This window comes from Ambystoma mexicanum, chromosome 2q (assembly GCF_040938575.1).
Source record: "Ambystoma mexicanum isolate Mex_15411 chromosome 2q, UKY_AmexF1_1, whole genome shotgun sequence".
Taxonomy (NCBI): domain Eukaryota; kingdom Metazoa; phylum Chordata; class Amphibia; order Caudata; family Ambystomatidae; genus Ambystoma; species Ambystoma mexicanum.
The window spans coordinates 1,492,109,569-1,492,127,722 of NC_090924.1; the positions used below are offsets into that span (position 1 = coordinate 1,492,109,569).

At 47.4% G+C, this 18,154-nt stretch overlaps 1 protein-coding gene across 1 annotated transcript in view; it reads right to left on the reverse strand.

The window, feature by feature from the left end:
• Positions 1 to 9,685: 9,685 nt before the first annotated feature.
• Positions 9,686 to 18,154, reverse strand: part of LOC138570320 (zinc finger protein 182-like) — a 62,784-nt gene continuing 54,315 nt past the window's right edge. The window contains exon 2 of the mRNA XM_069649103.1: positions 9,686 to 14,840. Within this exon, the coding sequence (XP_069505204.1) occupies positions 13,191 to 14,219 (1,029 nt within the window). The 5' untranslated portion in view covers positions 14,220 to 14,840 and the 3' untranslated portion in view covers positions 9,686 to 13,190. The remainder of the gene's footprint in view (positions 14,841 to 18,154) is intronic.

The window sequence follows — 18,154 nt, forward strand, 5'->3', positions numbered from 1 at the left end:
GGGTTTCCTCTCAAGGCACTAAATTGGAAATGATCCAGAGAATCGTGGCGTGGCAAGAAGCGCAGCTTGACGCTATAACTTCCGAGGACAGTGCAGAAGGTGGTGGGGCTGCTCTCACTGGCAGAACCGACGGTTCTGCCGCTGCACTGATCCATCACGACCACGAGGACAGGGAGGATGTAATGTCTAACGTTTCCTCTGCCAGTGTTGATGGGGAGGCTATGCTTGAATTCAAGAAGCAAGAGCTGCGGTTTAGGCAGCAGGAGCTTGAATTCAGCATAGCCAAACTGAAAATCGACCAGGCAGAAAAACAAAAAGACAGGGATCACCAGTTGGAACTGGCCAAGCTTCAGTTCGCAAATGGGTCCAAGGGTCCTGGACATGGTTCTGGGGCTTCCTCTCATCCACGGTTTCCAAAAGATCTGCTCAGTGTGTATGAGGAACGAAATGACATTATGGACTGGTTAAATGCGTTTGAGTATGCATGCGAGGTTCAAGAGGTTGATAATGCGGATAAGATTGCATGGTTACTCAGCAGACTGCCCCATTCTGGTTGCAGTGCCATTATGGAAATGTCGAAGGCTGAGCGCGCTGATTTTGCAATGTTGAAGCAGACTCTCATTTTAAAGTTTGAGAAGACTCCGACCCAATATTTGAAAAGGTTTAGAGAGTATAAGAAAAAGGAAGGTGGTACTTGGGTGTCGTATGTAGCTGAGTCCCTGAAAAACTTGACTGGCTGGGTTGAAGGTTATAAGGTTTCTACCTTCGAAGGCATGATCAATCTGGTCATGCTGGAACACATTTTTGCTTCTTCTTCCCCGGAGCTTAAGCAGCATTTGGCCGATTCGAAGGAGATAGATCCTAAGAAGCTGGCCATTGCAGCAGACTTATGGGTGTCACATCGAGTGTCCCATAAGGACAAAACTCATCCTGGTAAGCAGGAGGAAGGGAAAAAGTCCAAAGATATGGAGGGTGGGGAATCTGCTAAATCTTCTTCCCATAAGGGCCACAAAAAGAAAAATAAGGGTAAGCCATACGAGAACTCACAGGGTAGTGGAGGTTCGCCTCCGAAACAGAACTCTGGTTATAATAAGCCTCCCTACGTAAACAGACCCAATGGGGCTTGTTTTTCTTGTGGAGCAACTGACCATGTGAAGGGGGATCCCCGTTGTAAGGTTAGACCTTTGGGGGTCCACTCCGCTAATCTGGCCTTCTCCTCCTACGAGGAAGAAGAGATTACAGGAGCATCCTTCTCCTCAGACTCATTTCCCAGCGGAATAGAGGCTGAGGTAGTTTTAGTGTCCCTGGGTTCCTGGGAGCCTAAAGTCGCTGAGGCGTATGCTAGGATTCCGGATAATACCAAGCACTACTTTAAAGACAGTGTGCTGATCAATGGAGTGGATACTCCAGCTCTTAGGGATAGTGGGTGCAGTCGAACTGTAGTGGATTCTACCTTGGTAGACTCAGAGGAAGTTGCCAGAGCTCCTCTGATGCCCACTAAGTTGGCTGACGGCCCCCTCCGTATGTTTCCCGTGATCCCTGTTAATCTAACTTTAAATGGTACAGCAGTTAGGATTCCAGTGAGCATTCAGAGAAACGTCCCGGGAAAGGTCTTGTTGGGCAATGATCTCAGAGCTCTAGGGCTCGTAGGAGACACTGCCGAAAGACCCTACACACGGTCTCAAGCACGGGCAGCATTGGCCAAGTCCAATACGCCGCCCCAGCCGAAGGGGAAACCCAAGGCGAAAGGAGTCAACAAGTCCCGACGGGGGAAAGAGAATATTCCCCCGAGCTCGCCTACCACTGCGGTGGAGGGAGTTGGTCAATCGCCCGAGCCTGACGAGGAGGTGGCGATGCCTGAAGTGTTCGACCCCAACGACCATCCTGAACTAAAAGACTTGTTAGTTGAAGGAGGTCCTGATAGGGACGACTTCAGTAAGGGCCAACGTGAGTGCCCATCTCTGGAAGGCCTAAGGAGACAGGCCTGCTCCCAGCTTGAGGGTGAACCTCCTGGGAAGCATCGGATTTATTGGGAAGGTGGACTCCTGTACAGTGAGCCCACAGAGTCTACAGAAGGAGACCATAGGAGGTTGGTGGTTCCCCTTGCTGTTAGACCCTTCCTCCTGCAGTTGGCGCATGAAGTTCCCCTTGCTGGTCACCTTGGAATGAAGAGGACCAAGCAAAGGTTATCTATGCACTTCTACTGGCCCAAGATGGGGGTGCAAGTAGAAAGTCACTGCAGGAGTTGTGCCTCCTGCCAGTTGTCTGGTAAGGTTGGCGCGACAATCCAAGCTCCGTTGGTACCGCTCCCAGTTGTGGGGGTACCATTTGAAAGGGTAGGGATCGACATCGTTGGTCCCCTTGACCCGCAAACATCCTCAGGCAATAGGTTTATCCTGGTGCTGGTCGACCATGCAACCAGGTATCCTGAGGCCATCCCATTAAAGACTGTAACTGCCAAGTCAGTTGCAAAAGCTTTACTCGGCATATTTACTAGGGTTGGCTTCCCTAAAGAAGTTGTGTCAGATCGTGGCAGCAACTTTATGTCGAAGTATATGCAGGCTATGTGGAAAGAATGTGGGGTCACCTACAAGTTCTCTTCTGCATATCACCCCCAGACCAATGGTCTGGTGGAACGTTTCAACAGAACGTTAAAGAGCATGATTGGGGCTCTGGAGGAGCCCCAGAGAAGAAAATGGGATCTTCTTTTACCATGCTTGCTGTTTGCCTACAGAGAGGTACCACAGGAGGGTGTTGGCTTCAGCCCCTTCGAACTTCTGTTCGGTCATCCCGTACGGGGACCCTTAGCCATCGTCAAAGAGGGATGGGAGATGCCCTCTCCCCCTGTTACTACCAATGTAGTTGACTATGTGCTAGGGCTCAGAAAACGGATGGTACTCCTGATGGGCTTGGCTAGTGAAAAGTTGAAGGCAGGACAAGCGCTGGTGAAACATTGGTACGACCAGAAAGCTTCCTTAATTCACTTTACCCCTGGTCAGCAAGTCCTGATCATGAACCCTATAAGGCCTCGCGCTTTACAGGACAAATGGTCAGGCCCTTACACAGTGGTGGAGCCCCTGGGTGAGGTGAACTATTTAGTGGACCTTGGAAGGCCTGGACAGGCTCCAAAAGTGTTCCACGTAAATAGGCTGAAGGCTTTCGTCCCAAGAGTCGAAATCGCAGCACTGCTACTGGCGTCAGACGTTGAGGAAGAGGAGTCAGAACCTCTTCCCGACCTGTTCCAAAGCGGTCCTTCAGATAGCTCCGTTGAGGGTGTCCGAGTGGCCTCTCACCTGACTTCTGATCAGCAGGCTGAGGTGAAAAGTTTGCTTAGGCAGTTTTCCCCCCTGTTTTCACAGTCGCCTGGTTTGACACCTTGGTGCAAACATAACATTGACACAGGAGACAGTGTACCTACCAAAAGTAGGGGATACAGGATGTCGGATAAAGTACGGTCTTATATTAAGACCGAGGTCAACAAAATGTTAGACCTTGGGGTGATTGAACCCTCTAGTAGTCCTTGGTCCAGTCCTGTGGTATTGGTTCCAAAGGCAGGCACTTCTGAATTGAGGTTCTGCGTGGATTACAGGGCTCTGAATGCTGTCACCAAGACAGACGCTCACCCCTTGCCTCGAACTGACGAGCTGGTGGATACCTTGGGTGCCTCCAAGTACCTCAGCACGTTTGACCTGACTGCGGGCTATTGGCAAATAGCTTTAGCAGAACATGCCAAGGAGAAGACAGCATTTTCAACTCCCGACGGGCTTTACCAATTCCGGGTAATGCCGTTCGGATTGAAGAATGCACCTGCCACTTTCCAGAGGCTTGTGAATCATGTGTTGAATGGGTTGGACGAATTCTGTCTTGCATATCTGGACGATATAGCAGTTTTCAGTGCCACCTGGGAAGACCATGTGAAACACCTCGGGATTGTGCTCCAGGCTCTTCAGAAAGCCCACTTGACCATAAAGGCGAGTAAATGCCAGATTGGACAAGGCTCAGTGGTTTACCTTGGGCATGAAGTAGGTGGAGGAAGGATACAGCCTCTCCCCAGTAAAGTACAAGCAGTACAAGACTGGCCTACCCCCACTACGCAAACCCAAGTGAGAGCCTTCTTAGGACTCACGGGTTATTACCGCAATTTTATGGCAGACTATGGCACCATAGCTGCTCCTCTGACTGCCCTCACAACTCCGAAGAAACCCAAGAAGGTAACTTGGACTGACGAGTGTGAGAAGGCCTTCAATGGCTTGAAAGACTCCTTGTGCCAGGCCCCTGTGCTCAGGGCCCCTGATTATCAAAGACCTTTTATCGTGCAGACGGATGCCTCTGACACTGGGATAGGAGCTGTACTATCGCAAGTAGATGAGAAGGGTAAGGAACACCCTATCGGTTTTATTAGTCGCCAGCTTAAGGACAGAGAGCTCAGATGGTCCACGGTAGAGAAAGAATGTTTCTCTGTTGTGTGGGCCCTAAGGAAGCTGCGGCCCTACCTCTATGGGACCCACTTCACTGTGCAGACTGACCATAAGCCGTTAAAGTGGCTAATGAACATGAAGGGGGAGAATCCAAAGTTGCTTAGGTGGTCCATAAGTCTACAAGGCTTCGACTTCACTATTGAGCATAGGCCAGGTGTCCAACATAGCAATGCTGATGGGTTGTCCAGAATGTTTTACCGACCTGAACAAGAGACTCATCCAGGGGTGGATTAGTTCCCCCTGTCCATAGTCTGGGAGGGGCGAGTGTTAGGAAAGATTTCGTTATTGTAGGGAACTTTCCTTCCATGTGGCAACCCCTAAACTTTTTGCTATTGTTTTCAACCTGTTTTCTTGACTTTGCCAGAGAAGTGCAGCCTTCTGCCGTACTCCTCTGGGCTTTCGCTCCTTTCTTACGGGGAAACTGACATGCCCTTAAGACAGTCAGTACCGGGGAACGCTGTTTCCCGTAGTTTCTTTTATCGTGTCGCCATTTTAGTGCAACACGACACAAGAGGGCACTGTAAGCTAAGTTACAGCTCTCTTGGGTCTCTAGCCTTCTACAGACCCTAGACACTCTTGTAGGATGGTTTTTGGATCGGTGCAAGTCATTCAGGGACTGGGCTGGTGGCAGCGATCATTTGGTTTATTTTGAGCTCCTTTTGCCGTTCTGAGCACCTTTTTACCGCGAACACAAAAGGGTGGCCCGGCTACCCAAAATGGCCGGACCACGAGGCTCCTTTGTCTCGTCCACTGTCCGTCTTGCTCCCTTTACCTTCCCCCAGGTCAGGCGACCCGGGGCCTTCCTTATTTGGGCATGTAGTTTCCCGCGAAACACGGTTGCTTTCGCGGGCTTCTACATGTCGTTTGAGTGCCCCCAGGATGTGGGCTGGGCTGTCTGGTCCCAATACACATCCTGGGTGCCAGAGAGTCTAGGGTGGTGTGAATGCCTGGGACCACTGTGGTCCGTGATTGGTCCACGTATGGTATGTGTGTTGATGAGCGGATCTCCCATTGGCTCCCCTCCGTTTTGGCGCGAAGGGAACCGTGGATAAGAGGGAGCTGGAAACACCACTACCATGTCGATCTCCTGAGTTCTTACGAACCCAGGGATACAGGAGCCAAGTATCCTGCGAACACGAGGCTGGACCGAGGAATCGCTGGTGACCCCCTGAAGAACTTCTGCTCCTCATTGCTGTCGTCCGGTGAAGCCCTTTCCACCTAAGATCGAACAAGAAGGCCTGTACTGGCGCTTCGACCTATTGGAATAGCAGGACCAGCTATTCCCGGCACCTTCATCAACTCCTGCCGTAAGCCTTCGGAAGTGTCTCTGGGCCATCCAGTTGACTGACCAGCTTACTAAGGAGTCCTGCTCTGTAATCGCCGACAGGTTGGGTGGTATTCTGAGTCCGGGGCACGCTCACACGCTTCGTTTGCTTAGCAACCCTAAGCTAGAGGTGAGCGGTGCTCGTTTGGCTTGAATACACCCGGCCGTTCCGTTGCCCTGCTGTGGCGACAAAACTGTGCTTGTTTCTTCGATCGGGACGTCTTTTTACTCTGCACGACGACGAGACGTTCCCTGCTCTTCAGAACCTGCCAGAAGTTGCATCTATCGAGGAGAAGCTCGGGCCTGCTTGCTTCGGGGACCGGTGAGTAGATTAGCTAGGATCTGGTCGCCCTCCTGCAGTGCCCCTTGCTTTTCCCCGCTGTAAATACAGCACCCCTTGTCCGTACTCGCGCCCTGCTTCTGCCTCACAGTGGAGGCTGCGCTAGAGTCGCGGACCGTGTTCTCCTTCATTAGGGCACCCTACAGAGCTGTCCAACGTCCTCCGAAGAGCTTCACCTTCTGCCCATTGGCACCGGCGTGTGCAGGTACTTTTGAGCGCTAGGCTCCACTCTTCGTTGGGATTGGACTACCATCCAGTTAGGGGCCTCAGAAGGCGGACATATCACACGCATTGGTTCGCACTGCCTGTTTTCCTTCCCCTGCAGGTGGATAACATATTTCGTGCTGCTAATGCTGTGAAACTGTGTATTCTGTATATATATTGGGTGGATAGTGTATGTGTTGGTTTAATATCGTTGTATATTGCTGCTTTTACTGTGGTTATTAGTTTCAAGGCCTTATAATAAATGTGTATCTATTTTTTGATATAAACAACTGTTTGGAGTAGTTTGTAAGCGCTCTTGCTTTGTGTGCTCCCTGCGGGCTTTCAGTCACCCTCACCCTTCTTGAGACCTAGTCTTGACCGCCGCGATCGCTACCTTGATTGGTCTGGCTTGTCCAGAGGTTACCCTGTTCCAAGTAATTAGGTTGGCCTTCTGAACCTCTGCGCCACCAGGACAGAGTTCAGAAATCCGTCTTAACACGTATGTCAAGAGTTCTTGAGTGAACCATGAGTTAGAATGCAGTATGTGCTTGGCTGTTTTTTATTCCAGTGGGTCTACAGCGTCTACTACCTCCTTAAGTGTGGCATTGTAGAGCTCTACTAGTTCTGTAGGATACGCTAGAGCTGAGGTTTCAAGGAGAGGGAGAACTCTATCCCTGGTGAGTCATTTTTTAGATCTTGCCATAGTGGCAGGCACTGGTTGGCTGAGTTTACCTCTCGTTTTAGACGCTATAGTGAAATGCAGTAAATGTTGGTCGGTCCAGAGGCGAGGAGTGTTGGAGCTGATGTCAGCGTCACAATTATAATCCACTATCCAGTCCAATATCCAGTATATATGAGTCGCTGATGTCTATGGTTGGGAAAGAGGTGGTCCAGACAAGATTAAATTGGGAAGAGGAGGTGGGGGAAGCAATGGAAGATTGGCAGTGGGTCAGATTGCAAGGATACCATAAAAATGTATCAAGAAACACGCAACTGCAACAGATTCAATAATACGTTACCGATGGGGCATACATGACCCCTAAGAAAATAGCTAACTTTAATAATGCAGATACTCAGACATGTCCGAAATATGGGTAAGTGAATGCAGGGATGGTACATATGCTTTGGTCATGCCCCGAAATAAGAGAGTTCTGGGGGGAGGTAGCCCAGTACATGGCAGGAAAAGAGGTAAACTCCCCGTGGGCATGCCTGTTGGGGGGGTTCCCGAGGCCTGAAAAGCTAGACACGTGAGCAAGCAATGGGATGGAAAGCAAGTAGGAGACCGCTGATACTCGTCTGGGGGCAAGATCTTAAGAAATGGGCAAATGCTGAGACAGTGGTACGGCAAGAGGAAATAAGCGAGGGGGGAGAGGAGGAAGCAGATACAATGGTTGCCTGGAGACCACTGGTAGCAACATTATTTGAGCCAGACCGAGATATCCCGGGAGAAGGTAGCCCTTCAGGGGTGGAGTAACAGAGGGAACGCACAGAGGAGTGGTTGGAGAAAGGATGATATGTGGTGTAGGCTGTAGGGTGGGGGAGGCGGAGGGAGGAGGGGGAGGAAATGTAACATGAAACCATACGTGTTAATGTGTATAATGTCTTGTCAAGCTGTATGGTTGGCGTGTTGAAAAAGTAATAGAAACCGTTTAAAAAAAATAATAATTGGCCCAAAAGAGCAGGATGAGTTACTAGTCCATGTCATGTGGCACTCTGAGGGCTCGGCTCATTTTTAAATGATTCCACGGTTCATTTACTGTGATTCGCTTGAGAAATACATGTGAATAAATGATGACAATGCTTACAAATATCTGCTAGGAGGTCCCATGTAACATGTGACTTTTTCAGCCACAATGAACCTTTTAGCCCTCTGCCTTTTGCATGAGACATTAAGGTCCTGACCTACAATGGGAAAAACAGAACTACAAGTCCCAGATTATAAAGTATTTTTTGGGGAAAAAAGTCAAGACTGCTGTACTGGTGACACATGGCATGGGGTCCTTTGGCAGCTAGCTTGTAAACACGTAACCATGCTCCTCGCCCTACATATGTTCCGTTACCTGCTGATCGAGGAGGGTAGTCTGTCTGAGCTCAGAATGTATGTCCTTGTGTGCTATAATAATGCCCCCCCCTCAAGGCATGCAGCAGCCCGTGCAGCGTCTATGGCTAATCATTGAGTGGGCCTGGCCCCTGTTCTGGGAGTCAGGAGCCTATTCACATAATAAACGAAGATGGAAAAACAGATCAAAACTAGCACTGGCAAAGCCAATAGTTTGGACTTTTGCATAGGCATGGCATAGCCCTTTCCCATGCACTGCCATAAGGGAGGTACTGGGGGGAAGTGGCTGTAGAGATAAGCATGGCCATGGGCAGGGAATGAGAGGGAGGATAACCAACCACCCACAAGCTGTGTGCCCCTCCTCACATCCATCTCACTCCTAGATGTTCTCCATAGTTTCATCCACACCCCCTAACAGCCAAAACTAAAACCAGCCTCTTCACCGTTTCCAGTGTCGGTCATGGTAGATTGGTGTTTAATATCCAGCGTCTGTAGGGGTGGGGGTGTCATCGCTGGCATTTTCCCCAGAGTCTCCCTAAGCTGACTCACACATGGGCAGCGCTGCCTATAACACATAGATCACGCATGTAATCACCATTACACGAGACCTTCTTCCTAGTCACATTCCTCATTCTGTGACGGTGGTCATTCCATCCAGGAACCTTCCAAATCCTTTCTTCCACTCCTCCTACCTGCCTCAAGCCCCCCCCCCCCTTGGCCCTTACTTTGGGGGTGCAATAGGCTCCAGCATTTGTTTACCAATGTCTCAACCAATCCCCTGGAAGATTCAACACCACCATGGGACACACAATACTGTCACCAGGTGGGAGATCCTGGGTAATAGTGATTATCAAATGCAATGTACTCATTACCCCAGGGCCACACTCCAGAGGGGTGCCCCTACGTTGGATTGGCCCATCACCCATCCTTACCATGAGACGTCTTGTAGCCGTCCTGAAGGTTAGTATTCAAAGTGTATCTGTGGCCAAAATCAAAGTATCAAAAATGGTACATTCTCTTAATCCAGAGACACTGAATCCATGAAAGTTGATTTGTATCGACATTAGCCAATGCAATACTGCACTCACTGCGACAGGCAACGTCACCGGCTGGAGAAATAGGTGGCGCTATGAAACATCCTGCAAATCCCTCCGGAAAAAAAACCTTCATCTAACATCTATGTTCAAGAGCATCGCACTTTCAATGCCAAACTAAAAAGTGAACACAATTACTATTTGGGCTAAAAAAACGTACTAAAGGTTAATGTGAACTTCAAATAATAGATTTATTTGGCAGTCACTATCTTTTCTATAAAATGTATGCATGCAGTAAAAACAAACCGTTCATATGTACAGACCCGTGCAAGACACTTACAAATGATAAAACAACCCATGTGCAACTTGTTTGGTCACTAATGAAGTCCAAGACACATCACTAGAATTCCATAATTAACATATCGTCCACTGACTGCTTATGGCCAAATATATCTGATTGTAATCATTATCACATTGCCATCCAAAAAGACTGTCCAGCAACTGTTCTCAATTGTCTGCAAGAGTCTGACTTGCTCAAGTTGACTTTTGGCAGATCTCATAAGGCAGCCCATCTCCCCCTGGCTCGGGGCGCTCTGACACAGCCATGCTTGAATTGGTTGAATAAGAAAACCCTACAATCATACTGCCTCTATGCCAACTGGGGCTATTGCTGCTGATTTGCTCAAGATGTTGCTGTTCATTCGCTATTTCCTCATATTCTGTCTTTATATTCGCACTGCAGTGAAGAATGAAGACTTTACAACAGCAGCCATGTGTGTAATTGTCCATTACATGACTTGCTCCAGTACTTGTAGCAGGTGTGGTGGCATTGCCGGTGGACATTGCAATCTGTTTGCTATAATTCTGCTGAGTCATGGTAATTCACACTGGTTTTCTGACTGAACCGCTTTTGACATTCAGAGCACTGGTAAGGTTTTATGACTGCATGTCCTCCCTGTTGTCTAAGACCATCCTTCCGACTGAACGTTTTTGGACATTCTGTGCACCTTTAAAGTTTTTCTCTGCTGTGTTTAGTCTCATGGTTAGTCAGAACCCCTTTCACACTGAAGCTGTTCTGACAGAGCACTTAGAAGTTTTTCCTACAGGGTGTTTGCCTAATATTTAGTGCGATCCTCTTCAGTACGGATACTGTTCCGCTGTTTAGAGCACTGGTGTTCTCTCCAGTGAGTTTTCTCTCAGTTAGTGTCAGATTCAGTCTCCATATTCAGAGAACTAGAGACGCCTACACACACACCCCAAAATTTCACCAAAGACAAGATATGGTGTGACGACATCCAAACAGCCATCCGTAACAAGCTGAATTCACGGCAAACAAAACTCCTGAACACCAAACACACACTCACCAGCCCTCACACCCCGCTCCCTCCTCTCCTCCTGACACCTCTCCCCTCTTCTCATTCGAGGCCATACAGGAGCAGGCCATGATCAACCTCATGAAACTATAAAGCCTTCCAACTGCAAGGGTGACTCCTGCCCGGCCACATTTATCAAGGACTGTGCAAACACTCGCCCCATTCTTAACAGCCTTTGTCAACGCCTCTATTGCTACAGGGAAAGTCCCCTCCTGCCTCAAGGAAGCCTGGGGCCGACCCCTCCTAAAAAAAAAAACACACTTGATCCCACCTCACCCAATAACTACAGACCCATCACCACCGTCCCCTTCTTACTTAAGATACTGGACAAAGCAGCGTACTTGCAAGTGCAACACTTCATAGAAGAGAACAAACTCCTAGGGCTACGACAAACTGGCTTTTGCCCCAGGCACGGGACAGAGACTGCATTACTTGACCTAAAAAAAACAGATGGATGATGCTAGAGACCAAACTAAACCTCTGGACCTCTCTGCGGCATTTGACCGCGTAGACCATAATGTCCTATGCCACCACCTCACCTCCACAGCCAAATTCTCCCCTGACGCCACTGCATGGATCACCTCTGTCTTACAAGGTAGAACCATGCAAGTTTTCTCTGATCAAGCCTCGGCCTCACCCACCATCATGCTCCGCGGAGTGGCCCAAGGCTCCTGCCTCTCCCCTACTCTCTACAACATCTTTACACGCCCCCTCTTTCTCATCCTTGATGCCATGGGTATCTCCTACACCAACTACACTGACGATACTCAGATCCTCCTCACTCTCACAGGCAACTACAACACAGACTCCACGACTCTTAACAACATCTACAACACCATCCAAACGTGGATGGCTCTCAATGGACTCTGCCTCAACGTTCCATCTTTGAATCTCTTTCTATAACACTTTGTTCAAATTGTATTGTTTTGTTGCAAATATCATGATTTGTTGTTGTTTGTAATTAATGAAAAAATGTTTTGTATACATGTGTAAGTGTGCGTTTTTTAATACAAGTCATTTGTTTTCACAGCCCCTCGAGTGCATATGGGTTTTCCTTCTGGACATTTTCTTTGGGTCAATCTATTTAAGATATACTCCATTAGTAAATACAATTAAGGTTCCTTGTTATTACAAATTGGTCATGCTTTATTCAAATGACAAATAATCAATACGAACCTTGCTTAGTAGCAGTACTACCCTTTGCTGTATCTGCCTCAACTCTGACAAGACAGAATTCCTGCTGGTAGGATCCACTGAAACTCTCAAAAATCCCGACAGCCAGTTCAGCCACTTCACCATTGACTCCATCAAAATCCCAGTATCTGACACAGTGAAAACCCTCAGAGTCTATTTGGACTCCAACCTATCCATGACGAGAAAAGTCAATACAATTGCCTCTACCACAGCCTACCATGCAAAACCATTAACGCTGCCAGGCCCTTTCTCTCCAAAGAGAACTGCACCAACATCGCCAGAGCAATCACCGGCTCTAGGTTGGACTACTGTAACATACTCTTCCTAGGGACCTACACAAACAATCTAGAAAAACTGCAAGAAATCCAGAACAGTGCTCTGTGTGCAGCCCAAGGTATCTCTAAAAGAGAACACATCTCGGCCACTAGAAAATCAGCCCATTGGCTGCCGATAAAGGAGAGGGTTATATCCAAAGCCCTGACTCTCACCCATAAATGCATCCACCCCTCTGCACCGGCTTACCTATCGCAAAGAATCCACCCCGCCACATTTGCAAGGCCAACCAGAACACCCTACGCAAACATGCTCACTGTGCCCAGGGTAAAAAGAGCCAGGGCAGGAGGTGCTAGCTTCCCCTACCTTGACTCCCTACACTGGAAGGCCCTTCCTATGATGCTTTGTGCCGAAACCTCACTCAGTGCCTTCCGCCAAGCCATGAAAACCACTCTTTTCACCTGATCAACGACAGTCTCCATAGGACTTCTCGACACATCTCCTGATAAACCTGCAAATGTATCTGCAACTAGCTGACTGCATTAATGTGTTACTAATGTAAAATATGTAAAGTGTAAAATATGTACATTCTACCTCTCTTCTATATATTGTACCTCCCTGTAACTAAGCTGTCTGTGTGCTATACAAATATAAAAAATAAATAAATTGTGTTCTGACTGAATCTTTTCTGGCCTTCTGAGCAGTGATACGGTTCTACTCCAGTATGCATTCTTTATGTTTAGTTAGATCACTTTTATAACTGAATCTTCGCTGACATTCGGAGCAGTGATAAGGTTAAACTCTGGTGTGTTTTCTCTCATGCGCGGTCAGACTGCTTTTATGACTGAATCTTTTCTGACATTCTGAGCATTGATAAGGTTTTTCTCCAGTGTGTTTTCTTTTATGTTTAATCATACTGCCTTTTTGACTGAAGTCTTTCTGACATTCTGAGCACTTATAAGGTTTTCTCCAGTGTGGTTTCTCTCATGTATTGTCAGTTGGCTTTTAAAATGGAATCTTTTTGGACATTCTGAGCACTGATGAGGTTTGTCTCCAGTGTTTTGTTGCTCATGTTGCCTTAGAATCTCTTTCTTACTGAATCGCTTTTGACATTCAGGACACTGATAAGGTTTTTCTCCAGTGTGTTGTTGCTCATGTCGCCTTAGAATCTGTTTCCGACTGAATCTCTTCTGACATTCAGGACACTGATAAGGTTTTTCTCCAGTGTGTTGTTGCTCATGTCGCCTTAGAATCTGTTTCCGACTGAATCTCTTCTGACATTCAGGACACTGATAAGGTTTTTCTCCAGTGTGTTTTCTCTCATGTATAGTCAGATTGCTTTTTTGACTGAATCCCTTCTGACATTCTGAGCATTTATAAGGTTTGTCTCCAGTGTGTTTTCTCTCGTGTATAGTCAGATTGTGTTTCTGACTGAATGTTTTTGGACATTCGGAACACTGATGAGGTTTTTCTCCAGAATGTTTTAGCTCATGTATAGTCATATTGCGTTTCTGACTGAATATTTTTGGACATTCTGAGCACTCATAAGGTTTTTCTCCAGTATGTGTTCTTATATGTTTAGTTAGATCACTTTTATTCCTGAATCCTTTCGGACATTCTGAGCACTGGTGAGGTTTTTCTCCAGTGTGTTTTCTCTCATGCTCAGTCAGATGGCTTTTTTGACTGAATTCTTTCTGACATTCTGAGCACTGATGAGGTTTTTCTCCAGTGTGTTTTCTCTCATGTATAGTCAGTTGGCTTTTCCGAATGAATTTCTTTTGACATTCAAGACACTGATAAGGTTTTACTCCATTGTGTGTTCTTTGATGTAGAGTTAGATGTCTTTCATGACTGAATTGTTTGTCACATTCAGAACACGGATACAATTGTTCTTGGAGGTGAGTCTCTCCAGATTGGGTTTTGTTGAGCAAAAATGCCATGACAAGAATTCACATAATTTCATAGTCTGTACATTTGGAAAATGTTGACTATAAACCTCAGAAGGAACGCTTGATTTGACCTACAGCAGCTTCTTTCTATGGGTTTATATATGTGCACCCATATGGACAATCTACACTGTGCAGCACTATTTTCTTGAACACCCCATTTTGCAATTCAGACAACTTCTTGACTCTCTCTTGACGAATCAGACTGATTTGTATGACCAATGGTTTTCTAGCAGGCACCACACTGATGGGTGATTGTATGAATGTTTAGTAGATTTAACCTATATGCAATGATGGGAACACAATACATTCCACCTGTGTCTTCTCCGATATAACGCCAGAACAAACATACCACTAACATACATTTGCATTGAGTTCATATGCGGTTGCCCTGTCCTCTTTGATGGTTTGTTCTGTTATAGAAAGTACTTGCAAAGATCCTGTGGTCATGGATTCCACTGTTGACCTGTACACATGGTGAGGTTTACTGGAATGAAACAACTTTCAGAGTCAGAGCCCTGGGACACTTTCAGTTTTCTTCCTGGTCAACCTTTCCAAGGTCTTCATTTCTCAGGTAATCTCCCTGAATGGCAGTGCTGCTTTCTCTTCATCCATCTGTGGAGTTAAAGCAACAGATTATATATATGCCCGTTAAACAGTGCATAGCAATTGCATGCATCCTCTATTTCAGTGGAAACTGTAATATTCTGAAAACTGGTGCAGGGATTCAGAGTAGAAGCTGTTTTTCTGAGAGGAGTGGTGGCACTGCGTGGACAGAGATCTTCAAGGCGATTAATAATCAACTCATCCCTTTTCTAATAGCACTTCATACATTTCTCTTTCCTTTAAGCACTCTAAAAACAGGTGTTGTATTACCCAATTAAGTGGCACTCAGACAGGTGTAAAATGAAATGCTGAATGAGGCCTGCAGGGATCTGAACCTGGTTGGCTATAGTTGGACAATGTCTGAGATGAGCACTTAACTTGATGAGCTATCTTACCAGTGGAGAACACAAAGTGGAAGGCATAGCTAAAGATTACTCTAAGTGGGACATATGAAGGTCCAGGCAAAGTGGTTACACATTATCTTTAAAACTGTACCTTAAGCTTCGGAAAAAAAACACCCACAAAGGGTCAATTAATATTTAAGTGTCAAGGGCTAAACATGTGTGTCTTGACTTTGTAACATTTTAACAAATCTTTCCTTCTAATGAGTTGTCATGAACTACAGTTAACTGATTCCACTCTGACTCCACAACACACAGGCACATTTTGCCTAAACATTTTTTATGAAATTCTGTCTGTGATGATCATAGTATTGCTGTCAGTGGCTGTCTCTGGGTGTCTGTCTGTAACAGGTTGTGCATGTATCCATGTCCAGACACCAGTGGCTGTCTCTGAGTGTCTGCAAGGGGATGTTTGTCACTATCCATGTCTGTGTGTCAGCGGATGTCCCCGAGTGTCTGTCTGTAACAGGTTGTGCATGTATCCATGTCCAGACACCAGTGGCTGTCTCTGAGTGTCTGCAAGGGGATGTTTGTCACTATCCATGTCTGTGTGTCAGCGGCTGTCTCTGGGTGTCTGCAAGGGGATGTTTGTCACTATCCATGTCTGTGTGTCAGCGGCTGTCTCTGGGTGTCTGCAAGGGGATGTTTGTCACTATCCATGTCTGTGTGTCAGCGGCTGTCTCTGGGTGTCTGCAAGGGGATGTTTGTCACTATCCATGTCTGTGTGTCAGCGGCTGTCTCTGGGTGTCTGCAAGGGGATGTTTGTCACTATCCATGTCTGTGTGTCAGCGGCTGTCTCTGGGTGTCTGCAAGGGGATGTTTGTCACTATCCATGTCTGTGTGTCAGCGGCTGTCTCTGAGTGTCTGCAAGGGGATGTTTGTCACTATCCATGTCTGTGTGTCAGCGGCTGTCTCTGGGTGTCTGCAAGGGGATGTTTGTCACTATCCATGTCTGTGTGTCAGTGGCTGTCTCCGGGTGTCTGTCTGTAACAGGTTGTGCATGTATCCATGTCCAGACACCAGTGGCTGTCTCTGAGTGTCTGCAAGGGGATGTTTGTCACTATCCATGTCTGTGTGTCAGCGGCTGTCTCTGGGTGTCTGCAAGGGGATGTTTGTCACTATCCATGTCTGTGTGTCAGCGGCTGTCTCTGGGTGTCTGCAAGGGGATGTTTGTCACTATCCATGTCTGTGTGTCAGTGGCTGTCTCCGGGTGTCTGTCTGTAACAGGTTGTGCATGTATCCATGTCCAGACACCAGTGGCTGTCTCTGAGTGTCTGCAAGGGGATGTTTGTCACTATCCATGTCTGTGTGTCAGCGGCTGTCTCTGGGTGTCTGCAAGGGGATGTTTGTCACTATCCATGTCTGTGTGTCAGCGGCTGTCTCTGGGTGTCTGCAAGGGGATGTTTGTCACTATCCATGTCTGTGTGTCAGCGGCTGTCTCTGGGTGTCTGCAAGGGGATGTTTGTCACTATCCATGTCTGTGTGTCAGCGGCTGTCTCTGAGTGTCTGCAAGGGGATGTTTGTCACTATCCATGTCTGTGTGTCAGCGGCTGTCTCTGGGTGTCTGCAAGGGGATGTTTGTCACTATCCATGTCTGTGTGTCAGCGGATGTCCCTGAGTGTCTGTCTGTAACAGGTTGTGCATGTATCCATGTCCAGACACCAGTGGCTGTCTCTGAGTGTCTGCAAGGGGATGTTTGTCACTATCCATGTCTGTGTGTCAGCGGCTGTCTCTGGGTGTCTGCAAGGGGATGTTTGTCACTATCCATGTCTGTGTGTCAGCGGCTGTCTCTGGGTGTCTGCAAGGGGATGTTTGTCACTATCCATGTCTGTGTGTCAGCGGCTGTCTCTGAGTGTCTGCAAGGGGATGTTTGTCACTATCCATGTCTGTGTGTCAGCGGCTGTCTCTGGGTGTCTGCAAGGGGATGTTTGTCACTATCCATGTCTGTGTGTCAGCGGCTGTCTCTGGGTGTCTGCAAGGGGATGTTTGTCACTATCCATGTCTGTGTGTCAGCGGCTGTCCCCGAGTGTCTGTCTGTAACAGGTTGTGCATGTATCCATGTCCAGACACCAGTGGCTGTCTCTGGGTGTCTGCAAGGGGATGTTTGTCACTATCCATGTCTGTGTGTCAGCGGCTGTCTCTGGGTGTCTGTCTGTAACAGGTTGTGCATGTATCCATGTCCAGACACCAGTGGCTGTCTCTGGGTGTCTGCAAGGGGATGTTTGTCACTATCCATGTCTGTGTGTCAGCGGATGTCCCCGAGTGTCTGTCTGTAACAGGTTGTGCATGTATCCATGCCCAGACACCAGTGGCTGTCTCTGAGTGTCTGCAAGGGGATGTTTGTCACTATCCATGTCTGTGTGTCAGCGGATGTCCCCGAGTGTCTGCAAGGGGATGTTTGTCACTATCCATGTCTGTGTGTCAGCGGCTGTCTCTGGGTGTCTGTCTGTAACAGGTTGTGCATGTATCCATGTCCAGACACCAGTGGCTGTCTCTGAGTGTCTGCAAGGGGATGTTTGTCACTATCCATGTCTGTGTGTCAGCGGATGTCCCCGAGTGTCTGTCGGTGTATTGTAAGGAACTCATGGTGGCAACAGTAAAGACAGACACAAGTGATCATAGTTCAAGGGTGTTTATTGAACAATAAATCCATGCAGGGTGAAAACATGCCTAACCTAAACCTAAATGTAAGACCATAAAATGAAAAATAGGGCAGTCCTTGTGGCGTCTTGTCAAAGTAAAAGGCCTACACTAAAAAAACGATTGCCAAATCCTTACAACTAATTACAAAAATAGTGTGGGATAGGGTTTCAATAAAGGAAGAAGTGTTCACAAATAATAAACATGAGCTTCCCAGCATGAGCCGACAGTTCCGGATCAGCTATCAGGTCTTCGATGGCTAAGTCTCTCTTCAATAAAAAG